Source organism: Balaenoptera borealis (assembly GCF_965194805.1).
Source record: "Balaenoptera borealis genome assembly, chromosome: 16".
Taxonomy (NCBI): Eukaryota; Metazoa; Chordata; class Mammalia; order Artiodactyla; family Balaenopteridae; genus Balaenoptera; species Balaenoptera borealis.
Genome location: NC_138872.1, coordinates 82,272,925 through 82,293,902, shown reverse-complemented (window position 1 = coordinate 82,293,902; position 20,978 = coordinate 82,272,925). Strand labels below are relative to the sequence as shown.

At 42.8% G+C, this 20,978-nt stretch overlaps 1 protein-coding gene and 1 long non-coding RNA gene across 4 annotated transcripts in view; one reads left to right on the top strand and one right to left on the bottom strand.

The window, feature by feature from the left end:
- Positions 1–319: 319 nt before the first annotated feature.
- On the bottom strand, positions 320–20,348 carry TRIM4 (tripartite motif containing 4). 3 transcript variants are annotated; one of them, XM_082361394.1, is made up of 7 exons: positions 19,654–20,182; positions 17,273–17,347; positions 13,095–13,190; positions 12,168–12,398; positions 11,118–11,140; positions 10,755–10,852; positions 320–4,353 (listed from the first exon to the last, which is right to left on the bottom strand). In XM_082361394.1, exons 1-7 carry the CDS (start codon positions 20,044–20,046, stop codon positions 3,767–3,769), a joined length of 1,503 nt encoding a protein of 500 aa, XP_082217520.1. In that variant the 5' UTR covers positions 20,047–20,182; the 3' UTR covers positions 320–3,766. The 3 variants fall into 3 exon arrangements, with proteins under 3 accessions (XP_082217520.1, XP_082217519.1, XP_082217518.1); XM_082361392.1 differs by lacking the exon at positions 17,273–17,347 and having other exon boundaries at positions 1,295–4,353; positions 19,654–20,348; XM_082361393.1 differs by lacking the exons at positions 12,168–12,398; positions 17,273–17,347.
- LOC309613893 overlaps positions 20,329–20,978 on the top strand; it is a 55,252-nt gene continuing 54,602 nt past the window's right edge. Inside the window, exons 1-2 of the long non-coding RNA XR_014235928.1 lie at positions 20,329–20,464; positions 20,687–20,856. This is a non-coding gene — a long non-coding RNA (uncharacterized lncRNA). The remainder of the gene's footprint in view (positions 20,465–20,686; positions 20,857–20,978) is intronic.

Here is a 20,978-nt window from a genome sequence, read left to right as displayed (position 1 = left end):
TGCTGCTCCCAGAGCTAAAGTTTCTGTGGTAGAGAACTGTGTTCAGTAGCCTATGATAAACCATAATGGAAAAGAATATTTTAAAAAAATAGAGAATGTATATATATATACATATATATATACACACACACATATGTGTATATATGTATACATATATACATGAATCACCTTGCTATACAGCAGTAATTAACACATTGTAAATCAACTATACTTCAATAAAAAATAAAGTTTCTGTGGTGAAATAAACTTAAGAAATGGTGAATAAATACCCCTCCTAAAGAGTCATATAACACACTAATAAAGACTCAGAGAAACTAAGTAAAATAGGAAACTGACTGGGACACATTTATTCTCAATCCTGTTTGTACATCAGAAGCATCAGAAGAGTTTATTTTCAACCAATACAACAACTGGGTCCCATTCCATATCTGAAGAGATGAGAGACGGTCCAATATCAAGACCCAAAAAAGAGGCAAAAAATTGTTAATCAGATGGGTAGAAGAATTTTTTTCTCAGTAAAAGATGCAAGTTCTTTGCAATAATAAGTAGTGATGGAAACCAGAACGTGTCACCCCAAAATATGCCTCTTTGACATAAAAATTATTTTGAGCTGAAGGCAATTAAGAGGCAGCAAACCCAGAAACCCTAAAGGCAGGATATAAATTCTTCTTTTACCGGAGACAGACTCAGCCCAGAGGCAGTGCCAGAAGAATCTGCAAACACACATTGACCCATTTGTTTCCACACATATATTTACCTTCACACAGTCTGCCACCCTTGGAAGACTAAAACTGCTTTCCTTTGTCCTATCATCTCTCCACAATTTTACTGTTCTTTGTCGAAGATACTTTGAAAGCCAGAATTCTAAGCCACGGCTTTGAGTTAGTATTCATTTTATGTTTCTCCTGCATGATGTGTTGCATGTGTTAAACTTTTTCTTGTTAATCTTTCTTTTCGTTAGAGTCCCAGCTGAAAACCTCAGATAAGTAGAGGTAAAGTTTTACCTCCGTTATAGTAGTAGAAAGGGAGGCTTATAAAGGCCTTTTCTTTGAGAAAAGAGGAAAAGGTTTGGAATCACTGCCGTCAGAAGATGTAAAAAGGAATTTAAGATCAAGCTTGTCTACCAAGCAGCCCAAAGAGCCTACTTGAAGTCAGAGAACAAGTCTTTGTAGCAGAACCAACCAACCTGGTTCAACAGCCCAGAAAGAAGAGTGGAGGAAAGGTACTAATGAGTTTCCCAAGGACTGGAAATTAACAATGTAGGTATTGTCGACAAAAAACTAACTAGTCGATCTAAGAAAGAAACTGGAAATTTTATTCGAGCCAAATTTGAGGATTATAACCCAGGAAGAGCATCTGAGAAAGCTCTGAGAACCGTTCCATCCGTTAGAAGTCAAGGCACAGTTATACCAGTTTTTTGAGACGGGGGCTGTACATTAAATGGCATATTGATGACAGTTTACATCGGATCTAAGCACCATGTGACCCCTTATCAAGAAGGAATGTTATCTTTTAAGGAGTCGTCTTGTTGATGCTGGGAGAATGTTGCTCGTTATGGCTGAGCAGGTATTTCTGCTGATGGGGGAGGTGTGGTCGATGCATAATGCAGACACACAATGCACAGTGCAGGCACAGAGACCAATGGGCAGAGAAAATTTTTTATGTTTAAATCTTTCTTGTCATGCCATAAAATATGAATATTATTTCACAGTACTGAAGGAAGTCCTGATGGGCAAGTGTTAAATTCCTAAGTTCCACAAACTGGCTGGCTTAAAACAACAGAAATTTACTGTCTCACAGTTCTGGAGGCTAGAAGTCTGAAATCAGGGTGTTTGCAGGGCCATGCTCCCTCAGAAGCTTCTAGGGGAGGATTCTTCTTTGCCTTTTCCAGCATCTAGCAGCCCCAGGCATTCACTGGTTTGTGACAGCATAACTCCAGCCTCTCCCATAGCCATCTTCCCTCTGTGTCCTCACATGGCATTTCCGTGCGTAAGTGTATGTGTGTGTGTACAAAATTTCCTCTAAGGATACTAGTGATATTGGATTAGGGCCCACCCTAATGGCCTCATCTTAATTTCCAGATAAGGTCACATTCACAGCTAGGACTTCAACATATCTTTTTCTCTAGAGGACAGAATTCAACTCATAACGGCAAGTATCTTGGAGAGTTAAGGAGAACTCAGCAGAAATCACTGAATGAGGGAGATTGCTCCAGCTGCAAAGGAAGACAAGCCAGGATGGGCTGGGGCACAGGAAGGGGAGGAGGGATTAGGGAGGGTGCTGGAAATTTTCTAAGAAGCTGCCAGAAAGCCTATTGAAAGTCTGGGAGGAGACACATTAAAATGTTGGTAGTGGTGGAATTATCAATAACTTTAATTTTCTTCACACCTTCTATATGTTCCAAAGTTTCTATAATAAGTACATGATTTTATAACCAGAGAGAAACATTCATTATTTTTCAAATAACTATCCAGTAATAGTCACAATCCTCTGAGTGCATACAATCTAGAGCAGGAAGGTAAAGAGAAGCGAACACTCATACAGGGTAAAAACATGTAACAAAATAAAAACCTGAAACAAAGGTGTTGGAGATCACAATCAGCATTCAATATGTGCTCACAGGTGACCGTAGAGTAGAAAAGATCAGGACCTTCCTCTCAGATCTAGATTCAATCCCAACATGCCCATTTGACAGCTGGGCAGGACTGAACGAGTTAATCTCAAGGTTTGTTTTTTCTTTTGTAAAGACAGGATTTTAATTTCCATCTCATTTCCACCTCTGTTGCAAGAGTCACGTGGGAGCATTATGTGAAGAGGCTAGCACAGTGTAAATACTTAACAAGGGTTTCCCAACATCTTCAGGATGACGTTAACAACCTTGTGCGCACAGTATACGAATCTGACGAGTGGAGAGCATAATGAACCCTTGAGGGCAGAGACACGGTCAGGTGAAGAGTAACAACACGGGAGGAGTAGGGGAAGACTGCCTCAATCTTCCAATCCAAGAAAGTGAGGAATATCAGTACTTACTGGAAAGAAGAGGAATTACATGACTAAACAGAAAGGGATTCTATAAAGCTGTCAAATTTCAGGAAAAAAGTGAGATAGGTCTATACCGTGAGATGTCCAAGCTACGTGCCTATAGCACCGGTCAGGATGCTTCAGCCTGCAAGTGATCAGAAGGCAACTAGAACTGCCTTATACAATAAAGAAGCAATAATCTCATATAACAAGAAATTCGGGATTAGGGAAATTCCAACCATTTCGTGATGCCAACAAAGACCACATTTCTCCTCCTTTTTCCACGGTTACTGCGCTCCTCTCAGTTCCGGTATACCTACTAACATCAGAAGAGGGGCTGTGTCTTCCCAGACATCTCTTTCTAAAAGCTAAAAAACCTTCCTCGGAGGCACCTTGGAGAATTTCTCACCCCACCTCACTGGCCAGAATTCCCTCCTATGGGCCTGTCTCTCCCTGAAGCATGTGGAGGGCACATCCTGAACAGTTCAATTAGGAAGAACCAGAAGAGAAGGAGAAAAAGTGGGCCAAGTGGCTGCTGGAAAGATACCCAGCAGGGTCTTCCACATCTGTCTACGCACATGATGTCCAGGGGGGCTGAACAAAATGTGAAGTTGGAATCTGAATGGACAGAATTGAGGGACCACCCAGGATGGATTTATATATGAAGTCAAAGATGAGGGCCAAGGGATGTATGTCCCTGGGCTGGGGTACAAGGCAAAGATTCTTGGGCAGGAGAAGAACAGCCTCATTTCCCACCAGTCGCTGGTGGGATGACTAAAGATGCTAATGGACTCAACCAAAAAAATGGCCGGAGACGTGGGATGGAAGGACAGGAAAAAGTGTAGAGGTGCTCTCCATCCACAGCACTGTAGAATGAGATTTCCCCAGCCCTGTGATCTAGGAAAACTCCCACCCGGTGAAGAGCTGGCTCTAGCTTGGTAGGCCTCACAGAGATGCCTGTCAGGGGCCAATAGCCAGCAGAACTCCAACAAAGAGCCCAGATTCCCATGCGGGGGGACATTGTTGAACCACCAGTAATCCCCATGATGTCCTCCCGACACAACCCCACAGCAACCTCCAGGCTACCTTGGTGCTCAACTTCCCAGTAATGCTTCCCTGAAGTGAAAACATTTTTTCCCAAAACGCAGGGTAAGTGCTGAAATCTCTCCACAAAGTCTGTGGTCCTCTGAGGATTCCTCCATCCAGTAAAGTAGCTCCACGCTGTAGAAAATAGTGGCCAAGAACTGGCTGATGCTCCATTTTTCACGTATCTCCCTTCCTGGGAGAAGACAAGTTTGGGATAAGCAGTGTCCTCAGCTAGATTTACAGCCACTGCAGAGAAAATGAGAGCTGAGATCAATAATGCAAGAGCTTACCACCAACCCTCCTCCAGAAATGCCCGTCTGTTCCAGCTTCAGTGCCGTCCTTCTTCTCCCATCACTTACTGTTAGGGATAAGACTCCTCACCGTCCTTCAGCGGATCCTCAGCTGGGCCTAACAGGCCATAGTATGTGCTAGTAACCTGAAATCTTCATTCCCCTTCTGCTTTAAAAGACTATGATCTAGAAAATGGGGAGCCCATTATTTCATGGCCCCAAGTCTTCACCATCAGCATAGAATTTGGAGAAACAGTAACAAATACTGACTTGTTGAATCAGGACCAGAACCAAAGCTGTCGACTGGCTGGTTCTTTGTACAGGAACACACAGATGTCATCATTAACAAGGTATCTCTTTACTGATTCCAGCTGTTCACTGGGCATCTCCACAAGCCCCCAGCAGGTAAGTCAAAACCGAATTCAGAGCATCCCAAGTCCCCTTCCACTCTCGAGACTAATCCTCCCTCACATGCAGACCTCTTGTTTTCTATGCCCTCTAAGGTCTAAGAATATTAGCTCCACCCAAACACTCACACTTGGAAATCTTAAGGTTATTTGATTCTTCTTTCCCTCTGACCCTCGGTGGCTAATTAATCACCAAGTCCTATCAATTCTACCTATGAAATATCACTCAGGTTCTTTTCTTCCTCTCCTTTCCCATCGCCATTGTCTTCACTCGGACCTTCAGCATCTTTCACTCTAACTGTGTCTATAACTTCCTCCCTGGCCTGCCTCCAACTTCTCTTCCCTCCCAGACTCTCCATGTCTCTTTAGTTTGCTGAAAAGTTGTGTTTTGTTTTGTTTTGTTTTTTTAATCAGAAATGAATGTTAAGATTTTTTTTATTTAGCATCATCATTGGAGTATAATTGCTTTACAATGTTGTGTTAGTTGCTGCTGTATAACAAAGTGAATCAGCTATACGTATACATATATCCCCATATCCCCTCCCTCTTGCGTCTCCCTCCCACCCCTCTAGGTGGTCACAAATCACTGAGCTGATCTCCCTGTGCTATGCAGCTGCTTCCCACTAGCTATATATTTTACGTTTGGTAGAGTATATGTGTCAATGCCACTCCCTCACTTCATCCCAGCTTACCCTTCCCCCTCCCTGTGTCCTCAAGTCCTGAATGTTAGATTTTGACAAGGGCTTTTTCTGCATCTACTAGGTGATCAAATAGTTTTCCTTTTTTTAATTTGCTAACGTCGTGAATTATATTGACTTTCAAATGTTAAACCAAACCTGCTTTTCTACAATAAACCCCATTTGGTTGTGATGTATTATACATTGTTGAATTCAATTTGCTAAAATTTTCTTTAGAATTTTTCTATGTTCATGAGGGACACTGATCTATAGTTCTCTTCTCTTGTAATGTCTTTGTCTGATTTTAGTATCATGGTAATGCAGGCCTCATAGAACAAATTGGGAATAGTCTCTTCAACTTTTTGTTAAGAGTTTATGTAGAATAAATATATTTTAAATGTTTGGTGAAATCACCAGTGAAGCCATTTGGAAAGGTTTCTAACACAAATTTCTTTAATAGAAATAAGGTTATTCCAGTTATCTATTTTCTCTTGAGTCAGCTTTGGTCATTTGAGTCTTTTAAGGACTTTGTCCATTTCACCTATGTTGTCTGATATATCAGCATAAAGTTGCTTGTAATATTCCCTTATTATCCTTTTAATATCTATAGATTTGTAGTGATGATGCCTCTCTCTCATTCTTAATACTAGTGATGTATCTGGTCATTCTGCTAAGAGTATATCAATAAAATTGATATTCTCAAAGAAAGAGCTTTTGGTTCCACTAATATTTCTTTTGTTTTCTGTATTCTATTGCAATGATTTATGCTCTGATTTTTATTATTTCCATTCTTCTGTTTTGGGGGGCTTTATTTGCTCTTCTTTTTGTAGTGTCTTAAGGTAGATACTGATGTCACTGATTTAAGAACTTTCTTCTTTTATAATATAGGTGATTAGTGCTATACATTTCCCTGTGTCGCTTTAGCTGTATCCCACAAATTCTGAAATGTTGTGTTTTCCTTTTCATTCAGTTCAAAGTATCAACACTTTCTACTTCCCTTTTGATTTCACCTTTAATTCATGGGTTATTGAGAAGTGTGTCATTTAGTTTCCTAACATTTGGGGAACTTCCAAGGATTTTTTTTAAACTGATTGCTAACTCAAATGCATTGGGGTCAGAGAACACACTTTGTATGGCTTGAATCCTTTTGAATACTGAGATATGTCTTATGGCCCACCCTGTTCTACCTTAGAAAATGTTCCATGTATGTACACTCAAAAAGAATATGTATTCTGTTTTTGTTTGGGGCAGTATTCTATAAATAACAGGGTGGTCAAGTTGGTTGACACTGCTATTCAAATTGATAGTGTTATTCAGTCTACTATATCCTTACTGATTTTCTGCCTACTTGTTCTAAAAATTATTTTTAAAAGGTACTGAAAATTCCAGCTATAATTGTCGATTTGTCTGTTTCTCCTTGCAGCTCTATTAATTCTTGCTTAATATGTTTTGAAGCTCTGTTATTAGGTGTATAAATGTTTAGAACTGTTATGTCCTCCTGATAAACTGACTCCTTAATCATTAGGACTTGACTTTATCTCTGGTAATACTCCTTGCTCTGAAATCTTCTTGATATTAATATAACCATTCCAGATTTCTTTTGGCTAATGTTAGCATGGTATAGCTTTTCCAATTGTTTTACTTTTAACATATATGGGTCTTTATATTTAACGTGCGTTTCTTGCAGCAGATAGTTGGGTCTTGCTTTTTTTAGCCAATCCAACCAGTCTCTCCCTTTTGATTAGGACCATTTATACTTAATATGATTATTAATATGATTAGGTTTGTGTCTATTACATTATGTTTCTATTTGTCCTATTCTTTTTTCCTCTTTTTTGCCTTCTTTCTGATTAACCAAGTATTCTTATGATTCCACTTCATCTCCTTTGTTGACTTATTAGTTACAACTCTTTTATTTTAGTGATTGCCGTAAGGTTTATAATATACACCTTTAACTTAACAGCCTACCTTCAAGAGATATTATACCACTTCACATATAAGAATTGTATAATAGGGACTTCCCTGGTGGTTCAGTGGTTAAGAATCCACCTTCCAATGCAGGGAACGTAGGTTTGATCCCTGGTCGGGGAACTAAGATCCCACATGCCGCAGGGCAACTAAGCCTGCACGCCACAACTACTGAGCCCACATGCTCTAGAGCCCACGCTCTAGAGAGAAGCCCGCTTGCCTCAATGAAGAGCCTGCACGCCGCAATGAAAGATCCTGCATGCCGCAATGAAGATCCCGTGTGCTGCAACTAAGACCCGACACAGCCAAATAAATAAATACTTAAAAAAAAAAAAGAACTGTATAATGGTATACTTCTATTTCTCCCCTCCTAACATTCATGCTATTGTTGTTGTGCATTTTACTTGTAAATATGTTATAAACTCCACAATATGTTATTTTCTGTCTGTTTACACAGTCAATTACTGTATTTGTCAGGGTTCTCCAGAGAAATAGAACCAATAAGATGTACGTGTATAGCGAAGGAGATTATAAGGAATTGTTTCATGTGATTATGGTAACTGGCAAGTCCAAATCCACTGTGTGTGACAGAAGGCTTACGACCCAGGGAAAACTGATGTTCCAGTTCAAAGGCCACAAGGCAGGAAGAACCAAAGCCGCAGATGGAGTCCTAAGGCAGTCTGCTGTAGAATTCCCTCTTGTTCAGGGTGAAAAGTCAGCCTTTTGTTCTATTCAGGCCTGCAACTGATTAGATTAGGCCCACCAGCATTATGGAGAGCAATCCGCTTTACTCAAGTTTCCGGATTTAAATATTAATCTCATCCCAAAACACTCTGTCACAGCAACACCCGAAATAATGTTTGACCAAGTATCTGGGCACCTTGTGCCCCAGTCAAATTAACACATAAATTAACCATCCCTATTACCTTTTAATGAGATTTAAGTAATGACAGAATTACATATTTCTTTATGTCATTACCATTTCAGAAGATGTTTTACTCCTTTGTGTAGATCTGACTTCCATCTGGTATCATTTTCCTTCTGCTTGAAGGACTTCCTCTAACATTTCTTGCAGTGTTGGTCTGATAAACTCTTTCTGTTTTTGGATATCAGCAAACATCTTTGTTTCACCTTGTTTTTGAAGGGTATTTTTGCCAGGAATGAAAGTCTGGGTTAACAGTTATTTTCTTTCAGTCCTTTAAAGATTTTGTTCACTTGCATTGTTTTCAATGAGTAATGTGATGTCATCTTTCTCTTTGTTCCACTGTAACATGTCCTTTTTAACTTGTTGCATTTAAAATTTTTTCTTTATCACTGGTTTTGGTGTACTTTTCATCATACTTAGGATTTGCTGAGTTTCTTGGATCTGTGTACTTACAGTTTTCATCAACTTTGGAAAGTTGTCGGTCATTATTTCCTCAAATGTTTTTTCTGTCTCATCCCCATCCCACTCCTCTCCCTGAGGGGTACCAATGACCAGACATAAGGCTGCATGAAAATGACCCACAGCTCACTGATGCTATTTTCATTTTTTAAGTTTTTTTCTCTGTGTGTTTCCATTTGCATAGCTTCCACTGCTCTATCTTTTCAAGCTCACTAAGGTTTTCTTCTGCAATGACCCATTAACCCCAACCAGCTTGTTCTTCATCTCAGTTATTGCAGTTTTCATCTCTAGAAGTCTGCCTGGGATTTTTTTATATCTTCCATGTCCCCATATGCCTCTTTACAAAATAGTTACAGTAATTGTATTAATGTTCTTCTATGCTTATTCTAGCATCCAGGTAAATCCTGGATCAGTTTCAATTGATTATTCTCTTCATCATGGGTCATGTTTTCCTATCTTTTTGCCTGCCTAGTAATCTTTGATTGGGTGCCAGGCATTGTGGTTTTACATTGTTGGGTACTCATTTTTTTAAATTCCTATCCATCTTGTTGAGCTTTGTCCTGGGATGCAGTTACTTGGAAATAATTTCATCCTTTTGGGTCTTATTTCATGATTTGTAAAGTGGGTCCAAAGCAGTGCTCAGTGTAGGGTTAATTATTCCCCACTAATGAGGCAAGATTTTCCTGAGTACTCTACCCAGTGCCCCACGAATTAAGAGTTTTCCAGAGGCTGGTAGGAACAGGCATTGTTCCTGGCCCTGTGTGAGAACCAGGAACTATTCCTTCTACTCATTTTGGAAATTTCCTTCCTCAAACTCGGTTAGTTCTTCACGAGCAGGTACTGATCAGCATTCTGCTGAATGTTCACAGCGTGTCTCTGTAGATCACGTGGGTTCTCTCTCTGACCAGCTCTCTCCTCTCCAGTACTCTGTCCAGTGCTCTGTAAACTCTCACACCTTTGTTCTCCCTGGACTCTCAGCTCCACTCCTCAACTCAGGGAGTCCACCTGGCTCCACCTCTGTTACCCTCCCTGAGGTGGCCTGGAAACTCTCTCAAGGCTGTAGGCTGGTGCCATCATAGACGCACCTCATTGGCTTCACATTTCCCATGGATTGCTGTCCTTCACTGCCTGAGGTCCAGTGTTTTAAAAACTGTTGTTTTATGTATTGTCTGTTTTGGGTTTTTTTTTTTTTGGTCAACTAAGTTTCAGGAGTAAATCCAGTCCCTGTTACTGCATTTTAGCTGGAAGTAGACATCCACAACATGATTCTTAATCAGGTACATGCACATGAGAATTGAGTGCATAGCTTTACATCACGTACATGCCTTGGTACTTCCCTGGAGATCTAATAAGTTTATCTTCAGTCTTCCCTACACTCATCTTCTCAAACTCAGTTCCTGCCTTTCCCCATATGCACCTTATGGTTGAGTCACATCAGATACCCTCTCCTCCATTTTCTCCACACCTTAGCTCATGCTGCCGCCTCTGCCTGGAAGAGGATTCCCTCATTTTCCACCTGGCAAACTGCTACTCATCCTTCAAATTCCCAAACAACTGTCATCACCTCTGCTGTGAAAACTTTCCCACTTCACCCCCAACAGAGGTCTTCCTCTGTAGTTTTGCAGTATTTTATTCATACCACTGATCAACACTGGATCCCACTGTATTACAGTAAAGTGATATGTGTCTGTCTCTCCAATTTGTAAGCAAATAGGTCTTTTTCTTTTTGTATCACTAGTACCTTATAACACACAGTATGTGTTAAATGGATGTTTCTTGAATGAAGCATATATCCATTTATTCCTAAGTAGTTATTACCATTTTCCTGACCCTCCTGTCAGCTGCATGCTCTGTTTTCTCTTTCCTTTCCAGACTTCTCTCGTTCATTCTCTGAGCTCCAACTCCCAGAAATTCTGCTCACCTTGGAATCGCTTCAGCATTTCCTTCATCATTGGGAGCCGGCACACAGTCTTCACCTTTAGAACTTCAAAGGAGTAGTTCACATCCTGGTTCTCACACCTACGAGAAGTGCAGAGGGCTGCTCTGCTTAGGAGACAACTAGGACACCCAAGACCCCCAACTCCCAACTGAAGGTTCAAATCCCAGAGCTCAGACTACTTCTCTCCCATTCCTCCTGGCAAAAGTGAACCGTGGAACTCCTCCCCGACAGCCCCTCACGTCAATGTCCACACTGACCTATGGTGCCCAGGCCTCGTTTCCCCTCTGCTTGGCCTGTATCTTTACCATTCTACTCAAGCCCCCATAAGAAAGCAAGAGTTTGTACCTGGCCAACACATCTTTTGGATTCTGTGAAGAGAAGAAAGAAACAAGTTATGTACCTTCCCCTAGAGATCTGTTACTCAACTTTGTGAGCAGGTATTTTTCTGTCAGGTGCTTTTATTAACGTCACATATGCTCTCATGCTGCCAAACCCAATGCATTAACACAACGTAGTCTTTGTTTCATGTGACCCCTCTGAACTATTTAACAATGTTGACCAATCCTTTCCTTGAAGCCCTCCTCTTTCTCCTTTGGCACTATGACATTAGCTCTCTCCTGGCTTTTTGCCTACTTCTCCGTCTACACTCTTTCAATCACAGACAAATGTTAGTGAGGATGTGGTGGCAATATAAAATGGAAAAAGGTAGTTTGGAAAAAGGCAGTTTCTTTAAAAGTTAAATATAAATACAGAATACAGCCTAGCGATTCTGTGCCTACTACTTACCCAAGAGAAATGAAAACATATGTCCACACAAAGAGTGACAGACAAATGTTAAAGCAGCATCCTTCCTAATAACCAAAAGGTGGAAACAACCCAAATGTCCAACAACTGGTGAACAGATATACAAAATGTGGTATATTCTACAATGGAATACTATTCTGGAATTAAAAAAAGGGATGCAAATACAATACTAATATATGCTACAACATGAATGAACCTCAAAAACATTACACTAAATGAAAGAATCCATATACAAAAGAAATGTGTTATTTCAAAGATTCTGCTATAGTATATGTTTGGATATGTAACTGGAACTTCACTGCTCAGGCAAGTTGTAAAAGTTCTAGACAGTTCTTGGAATCTAAGTATCTCATATTACCTGAGCTCATCAGACCTAAATTTCACATTAATTTCCTTTGAAAGGTGAATCTTTGACTCTTTAATTGTATAATAAAAATAACAACACAATAGCAACACAGAGAAAACATGTCTTCTACTAAACCCACTCACCAGGAAGGACATTCAGTTCTAAAGGCAAGAGGGCGTTCAGTTAGGGATGTTAACTAACAACTCTGTAAAGACAGAGACTACGCCCTTCCCTGCCGGTCTCACCTGGAGCAGCTCCAGGGTGGAGCTCTGGCTCTTCTCCCCCATCTCGAAGATGAGCTTCTTCATGGAAGTGATCATTTGATTGAGCCTTAATGTGTTCTCATTCTGTTTCTTCTTTGTCTCTTCTTCTTCTTGGCTCAGTCTCTTAAGAAACAATTGCTCTTCTTCAGCCAGGAAGACGTGCAGCTTTGCAAACTCCGCACTGACTCTCGTTCGCTGATTCTTCATCTTCTCCTATAGCCACAGGAGACTGGCTCAGTCCTTGTTTTGCCTGGTCCTTTCTCCTAAATTCCTTGCACACGACTCCCTAACAATCCATGATCCTTCCATCCAAATCACCTCCTCCAGAAAAGTTCCTGCCCAGCCCCTACAAATTTCCCCTACTCCTTTCTTTACACCTACTTGATATCTTTGTACTAATCTATATAGTATTAATTCATTCTTTGTAACATCTGAGTCTCTGCTATGATAGCAATGCCTTGTTTGTATACTTTTTAAACTAAAATGCACTTGCACATCTATTATTTAATTTAGCCCTCAGATCACCTACCGTTTAGTTATGTTAAATCTTAGACGTGCATATGTGCGCCCACATCATGCCTCCCATCTAGACTAGCATCTCTGGAAGCAAAGTCCATTTGCTTTCCACAGTGCCACAGACCCAAATCAACTCCAATGTAGGAAGCCAACCTAGGGAGAAAGCAGAAAGGAAAGGGACACTACCCTTGAGATATGAGGATGAAGTGTGTGGAACTCATGTTGCCCAAAGACACAGGTCAGTAGAGATAGATTCTTCCTGTTCTATCACCTTATCTGAAAGGGGCCTAACAACTGATGAGATCCACAAGCTCTTCCCAGTGAAAGCCCTTGAGCGGCCTCAGACTGAAAGGACTCAAGGGCAAGAAATACCCAACCAACTTCTGCTCTTACCTTCCACTCTGCAGCATTCTTCACTTCCATGTCCTGTAAATGCATGGCTTTCTTCATCTTGGCTGTCAGACTACGTTGAGTCTTCAGAAATTTTTCCTGTCAGCAGAAACACGCATAAGTAACAAATCATCTCTCCCAGCATCTTCCTTGTTCAAGAGCTAAAAGTCACCTAATTCAAACAGGGGATGAGATTGAGAAAATGCTGAAGATGACTACAGGCTAATGCATAAGAATTATTCTGGTCTAAAATCGTCATAACACAATACAGAGTATGACTACTAAATAGACAAAAATTTTAAATTGTTAGAAAATTAATAAATGCCTAGTCCTGGCAAGGGAAAAGGCCTCTGGCACCATAATAGTAGGAGAGTAAAGGTCCCTTCTTTTTGAAGAGCAATTGGCAGGATTTAACAAAATTTAAAATATGCATAATCCTATTTCTAATAATATCCAACAAAACATTAGCAAAAATAATCAATATGTATAGGAATGTTAACTGCAGCATTATTCACTACCTATCAATGTGGAATCATTAAATTATGGTATATTGATACTCTACATCAATTTCAGGTAGCTCTCTATATAATTCTGTTTTGAAAAGAACAAATATACATGTGTCTGTGCAAGTGTGTGCGTTTGTATCTGAACAGAGGGAAAATCTGGAAGGGTATATACCTAAGTATTATTAACACTGCTTATCTCTGGGGAATAGGAATGGCTTGAAAGTTGGAGGGGGAGGACTAGAAATTTTATAAATCTCTGTTTTGTTTGAATTTCTACAAGAGGCACATATTCTTTTTATAATTAGAAAAAAACAAATAAGCTATTAAAAAAATTGAGTCTATCAGAAGGAACAAAGTAGACTGAAGAGGGGAAGCACCTAACAGCAGAATCTCAGGGATGACCTCAGAGACAGAGGCAGACAGGTTAGAGACACGCACAAATCACTGTCAAATCTGATGTACGTGTGAAGGCTGTCATGAGATAAATAGCTCCTTTGAATGTGACCAAGATTTTTTTTTAAGCTTTCACTTTTGTTTGCTAATAAACATAAATATATTTGAAATAGAACTTTTCAGTTTTTAGAAGCCCTTAACAATTTTCAGTATGTATGAATTTTCCTGTTTTCATTACCTAAGCTTTTTTGTATCCTGCCACAGTTGGGCTCTTAAAGTGGTCCCCTGAGTAAACTTGGTAACGTTCTGGGATTAGAAAACTTCTTCCCTGCAATAACAGAAACTGCCACGAGGTGGCAGGACGGCAACACAAGCATTTCAAAGCTGGGTAGACGTACCAAAGTTTAAAAATCACTCTCTTCATTTAACATCAGACAATTGTGTGTATATAAAACTATAATAAAAGAGCAGACATTTATAGAATGAAGACATTTGCTGACTTGTGATCATGTAGTTCAAACGACATGAAACTTCAAATCAGGTCTGAGTTTCAGTCTAGACTTTCACAAACTAGCTATGGATCTGTGGTCAAGTCAGCCTCACACATTTCCCGGGCCACAGCTCCCTTACCTAGAAGATGAAGACAACTAGACTAGATGGTCTTTTCTTAAACACCATCCCAGCACTTAGGTTCTGTGAATTTCAGTCACTGTAACCTCTGTATCCAATCCAAGCAGGGAGGTCTACCTCTAAAATACATATCAAATCTGCCCATCTGCCGTCCCCAGCCACCCCCTAGTTCAAGCCACCTCTTGTCTGGACAACTACAATAACCTCATGTCTGGGCTCCCTACTTCCAATCTTGTCCTTCTCTTATCCAATGTCCACAGAGAAGCCAGCATAATCTTCTAAAGACCAGTCAGATCATGTCAGTCCCCTGCTTAAGATTCTCCATTGGCTTCCCGCGTCACTAAGAAAATTCAAACACCTTGCGGTCCGACATAACCCCACTCTTGTCTGCATCTCCCAACTCATCTCGTGCTGCTTTCCCCCTTGCTCGTGATGCTCCAGGTGCATAGATCTTTCGGTTCCATAGATATGTTCTGCTCTTCCCAGCCTCAGGGTCTTTGAATTTGCTATCCGCTGCCTGGGATGTTCTTCCCACAGTTCCTCAGATGGCTGATTCCTCATCCATCAAGTCTCAACTGAAATGTCATCTCCTCAGAGAAGGCTACCGTGTTCCCTTATTAAAGCCCGTTGTCACTTCTCTGGCACGGCACTATCTTTCTTTCACAGCACATTTCACCATCTGTGGTCATTTACTTGTCCATGGTGTGCCTCTCACCCCCACCCCAGCCAGACTGTAAGCCCCATGGTCTTTTCACCACTGTTTGCCCAGTGCTGAGTCTGGTACTATAGTACAGCAAGTGACACAAAATGGGTGGTTCAAGAAATACTGAATATCTGTTAAATGAGTTAATAGCAATGAAGGGATTAGCTCCCAGAGCCACAGACTAAATACTGGCTTGAGGGAAAGAAGAGCTGTGCCTGGAAGCCTTTTCCAGGCAAACAGTTTGCTCCCTGAAGCTTAGGACGCTATTCTCTTTCTCTGTTCTCTTTTTCTCCCCAGCCACCAATGATTCCATTAAAGACAACTTCTGCTCTGAAAGATGGTTTTGAGATTTCCCTCTGTGAAGATACTAAGATGTAGGTCCATGGTCCTCTATCCTATCTGTACACTAGAATCACCTAGTGAATTGTTAAACAATGCTGATGCCAAGGGCCCCACCAACTGAACCAAACACTCGCGGGGGTTGGGGGGTAGTATTGCTTAAAATTGCTTCCAGGTGTATCCTGAGCCACTGGTGTGGCCCAAGAGGGTGAGCAGAGCGGGCTAGGAATTCATCAAAGCAGGTTTCCTGGACGCAGTGCTCAGGGGCTCAGGTCCTCAGAGAAAGCATCGAGCACTGTCTGCAGGGCTCAGGTGTGGGCACAGGATGGGGGATATTTTCCATGGATTTAGGGAACTCCAAACTTTTAAGTCACAGTGTACCCACCTGAGTATGTGCTTGGAATGGGATGGTGGAAACAGAATTGCTCCACCCAAGAGCAACTTAATGTTTTCCTAGCTAACTTGGGGTGGGGTGGAGATGGATAAACTGAGCAGCGACGAAGCAGAGGAGCGTGCAGAAAAGGACAGACAATGGGCAATTGTGCCTAATGACCGGAACACCTGACCAGTCAACCTCATGACATTCAACCCTCCCCAGCGTTACCCTCACCCACTCCCTACCTGTTGGCCCGTTTTTGTTTAATCCTGAAATCCCACCTCTTCCGATTAGTCTTCTCAGCTAGATTAGCTGTAGCAGAGTGCAAAGTGATATGGACTAGGAATTAGAGGACCTCAGTCCAAGCTTAGCCGCTTCCTAGCTTCGGTGACCTTGGGCAAGTGGTCTCACATCTCTGGGCCTCAGCTGCCTCATCTACAAAATGGGGATAACAGAATCCATCCAACAGGGCTGCTATGGAAATTTAAAAATTACTATACGAAAAATGCTTAGAACTGTCAGTGATGCCTAAGTAATCAACACCTGACAGCTATCATTAATATTATAATTATTGCCAAAGGTTGAAGCTTTAAGGGTTATTTTCTCCTTTCATACCTAACCACTTACACTTGCCTCAGCCCTCCCCCATAAATTTTTTGTGGGGGGGGGGGGGTTTGGGTTTTTTTCGGCCGTGCAGTGTAGCATGAGGGATCGTAGTTCCCAGATCAGAGATCGAACCCGCACCCCCTTCAGTGGAAGCGCGGAGTCTTAACCACTGGACCGCCAGGTAAGTCCCATGTATCTTCTCTTCCATTTCTCTGATGGGTCCTTTCAATCTCTTTTGCTGGCTACTAAGCATTGGTTTTTCCCAAGCTTCTCTTCATGCCCCTCTTTTTTTTTTACCCTTAATGTGGTCCCTCCAGGAAAATCTAATCAGCTTACCTCTTCCATGACTTCAAGGGTAGGCTGATGATTCTAATCTAAAATACTGTGTTTCTAGCTTCCTATGCCCCCTGCCTCCTGTCCCTCTTCCTTGGACTTCCTGTCACAGTTACTTTACTCTCAACATGTCCCAAATGAGCACCAGATATCCACACTGCCATCCTAGACTCCTCTCTCTCCCCGACCCATCAGTTCCAATTAGTCACAATGTCATTCAGCTCCAGCTCATCATAACACCATGCCTTCCCCTTCTCCATCACCCCTGCCCTGCACTAATTCAGGCCCTTACTACCTCCTGCTTGAAGTAGTGCAACAGCAGCCCAATTGGTCTTCTCCATTCATCCCCGTGGATGCCACAATGAACTCTCTAAAACAAAAGAACTGATCGTGTCATCTCCTGCCTTAAAATCCTTCAATGATCCCCATTCCCTGGAAGAGAAAGCTCGGTCTTCTCAGTATGGTCAACAAGATCCTCCACACCATGGACCCTGCCTCTGTCTTCAGCCTCAACTCCCACCATCCTTCCTCCCATGCGCTACCCTCCCGAAGCACAGAGCGACCTCTGGTCTTCTTATTTATCACATGCTATTCCACGTTGCCACACTACTGAATATGCTGTTCCCTTGGCCTGAATATCTTCTCCCCTACCTTGCTGTACTCATCCGTCAAGAGTGGACTCGTGTTCCACTCCTCTGTGAAGGCGGTCCTCACTCCTGTCTGATCACTCTAACCTCAGACCTTCTGTGTGTTGGTACAAACGTCAATAACTCTCACACACACTGAAATTACAGGACTACATGCTTATGCCCCATACAAGACAAGGCCCATGTCTTTCTCATCCATTTACGTCCAGATTCTAGAACAATGACTAGCATACAGGAAGCACCAATAAAGGTTACTGAATAAAAACATGAATGTACACTTTCTAGTCTAACTTTTCATCTGTTTCCTGTTTGTAGTCAGCTGATAAAACTGTACAGCATTTCACAGTTTACAATACACTTTAACTTGTATCATTGAATTCGTGTTTTCAACAAGTACTTACTAGATACCAATTCAGATGGAGACCACCGGAGTGACATCGTCAGTAATGGAAGGGGGTGGGGCTACTCTGGAAAGGATGATCAAGGAAGGTCTTCAAGCTAAAGTCTAAAAGGATCTAAAGGATGGAAGGTATGAGTAGAGAGAGAGTGAACAGGCTTGAAACAAAAGCAAGAAGGCCAGTGTGGCTGGACCAGAGTATGATAAACCGATTTATTTGACTGAAGCTTCTTAACCCATAAGATAAGGCAGAACAGATAATCTCCAAATTCAAACATTAAGTGATTTTCCCAATTGATGAAGGAAGCTAGTAAAATCCAGACTCATCCCTACAAGCCAGGTTTTTCCCAAATCATTCGTTGTCTACGACATCTGTAGGTATAAACCCGTACTGTCCAATACAGCACCCATTAGCCATGTGAGCTCCTGAAATGTGGATAGTCTGAACTGATGTGTGTAAATGTAAAGTACACAGATTTCAAAGACCTATCATGAAAAAAAAGGTAAAATGTCTCATTGATAATTTTTTATATCAATCAATGTTGAATGAATGTTCATTGCAGCACTATTTACAACAGCCAGAGAATGGAAGCAACCTAAATGTCCATCAACAGAGGAATGGATAAAGAAGATGTGGTACATATGTACAATGGACTATTACTCAGCCATAAAAAGGAACGAAATTGTGCCATTTGCAGAGGCATGGATGGACCTAGAGACTGACATACAGAGTGAAGTAAGTCAGAAAGAAAAAAATAAATATCGTATATTATTGCATATATGTGGAATCTAGAAAAATAGTATAGATGAGCTTATTTTCAAAGCAGAAATAGAGGCACAAACGTAGAGAACAAACGTATGGATACCAAGGGGGGAAGGGGGGGTGGGATGAACTGGGAGATTGGAACTGACATATATACACTACTATGTATAAAATAGATAACTAATGAGAACCTACTGCATAGCACAGGGGACTCTACTCGGTGCTCTGTGGTGACCTAAATGGGAAAGAAATCCAAAAAAGAGGGGACAGATGTATCCGTATAGCTGATTCACTTTGCTGTACAGCAGAACTTAACACAACATTGTAAAGCAACTATACTCCAAAATGTATATATATGTGAAATCACGCTATCTGTGCCCATCCAAGTCAGAGAACAGCTGTAAGAAGAACTTGAGTTCTCCATTTCCTGATTATATTTTGTTTCATTTTCACAATAAAGAGGAAACAGAATGAGCTTTAAGAAAAAAAAATCTATGTTGAATGATATTTTTGATAATTGGGTTAAATAAATTATTAAAATTAACATCACCTGTTTCTTTTTACCACTAGAAAAAATTTTAATAACATATGTGGCTCGTATTTTTGTTTCCATTGGACAGCACTGGTGTATAACCTCTCAGGATAACCATCTTAAACTAGGAGCTCCCGGAGGCCAGTCCCTTTAAAATTCTGCAGTGATGACTGAGCCTTGCACCGGCCCTCCCAATCCCAGTTTTAACTCCAGCTCTGAGATCCGTGAGTCGCTTAACTTTTCTGAGCCTGGTAGGGGTAGGATGGGGGTTCATGCTTCCAACGTGAACAGTAAACGTTCCCAGGCAATAGCGGCAGCCCCGTAAGGGCCGGCTCACCCGGTAGCTCGCGAAGGCCTCGTCGACGGGGGCCATGGTGTGGGCCTGGTGCTCCTGGGACTCCCTGCACACCAAGCACACGAGCTGCTGATCGTCCTCGCAGAAGAGCCGCAGCGGCTCCCAATGGCGGCCGCACAGGCCGTGGGGCGCGGGGCCCAGGCGGCGGCGCCGCATCCTCTCCGTCAGCCGGGCCAGGGCCCAGTTGGGCCGCATCGCAGCGGGCGCCGACGGCTGCCGGCACTCGGGGCAGGGGACCGGGCTGCCGCTCGGCGCCCAGCTGCGGCGCAGGCAGCCGCGGCAGAAGTTGTGGCCGCACTCGATGGACACCGGGTCCTCGAAATAGTCCAGGCAGATGGAGCAGGTCAGCTCCTCCTGGAAGTCCTCGGCCTCCATGCTGCTCCTCGGCCCCAGAGCCGGAGTCGTGGCTGGATGAGACGTCTGCAGGCTGCGGGAGGTGGCCTTCGGACCCGCGGCCGCCGCCTCCGGAGGGAGGGAAAAGTGCAGCCTCTTCCGGGGTTCGCCACCCAGCGGGGCCGCGCGACAGCCGGGCGGCGGCCCTTTCCCACGCGTGCTGAGGGCGCCGACCGTACGAACCTCCGGGTTTCCTCGCGAGGACGGCGCGCTAGGCGTGACGGGACTGCGAGCTGCAACTGTACGAACAGTAGAGATGCGGAAGTTCCCCGAGAAGCCTAGAGAGGCCTCGAGGAGCCCGTAGTTTCGGGGACGCGGCGGAGTGTGACGACTGCGCAGCTGCAGCAGCCGCTGGTGGAGCAAAACGGGGAGGCGCTAATTAACTTGGCCTGGCCTTCAGGTTTGTGGGGTGAGGTCAATGTTCGCCGTCCGCTCCGGAGGATTTAGGGTCTGGAGTCCTAGGCGAGCTGCTGCCCAGAAGGGCGTTCCAGGCGGGCAGCAGCCTAGCGGCAGAAGGGCCAGAAGGACGAGGGGCATCTGTGCAGCCGGGCCTGGAGTGGGGTTAAGGAGGCGCCGTGCCCCGTAGGCCAGCTCTTCTTGAAGTCTCTCCTTTTTCTTTCAGCCTCATTCTCTAGGAGAGGAAGCCGTTCTTGTCCTCCAACCCCAAGGTCTAGTTGAGTTTCTAGAAAAGGAGGATTTCCGGCTCCCCACACGAAGCCCATCAACTCGAAGCCCACAAACTCTCCTGGAGTTCGAGGATTCAGGCGAACTGGAGAGCCAGTTCTCTAAGAGGCGAGTAGGGAAGGGAGTGTTTAGCCCCACGACCTAGTGGGGAGCTGTCTGATCACTCTGCACTGATTTCACTCTCTTTCTTCCCCAGCACAAGAGACACACCAGGTAGAGGAAGCCCATTC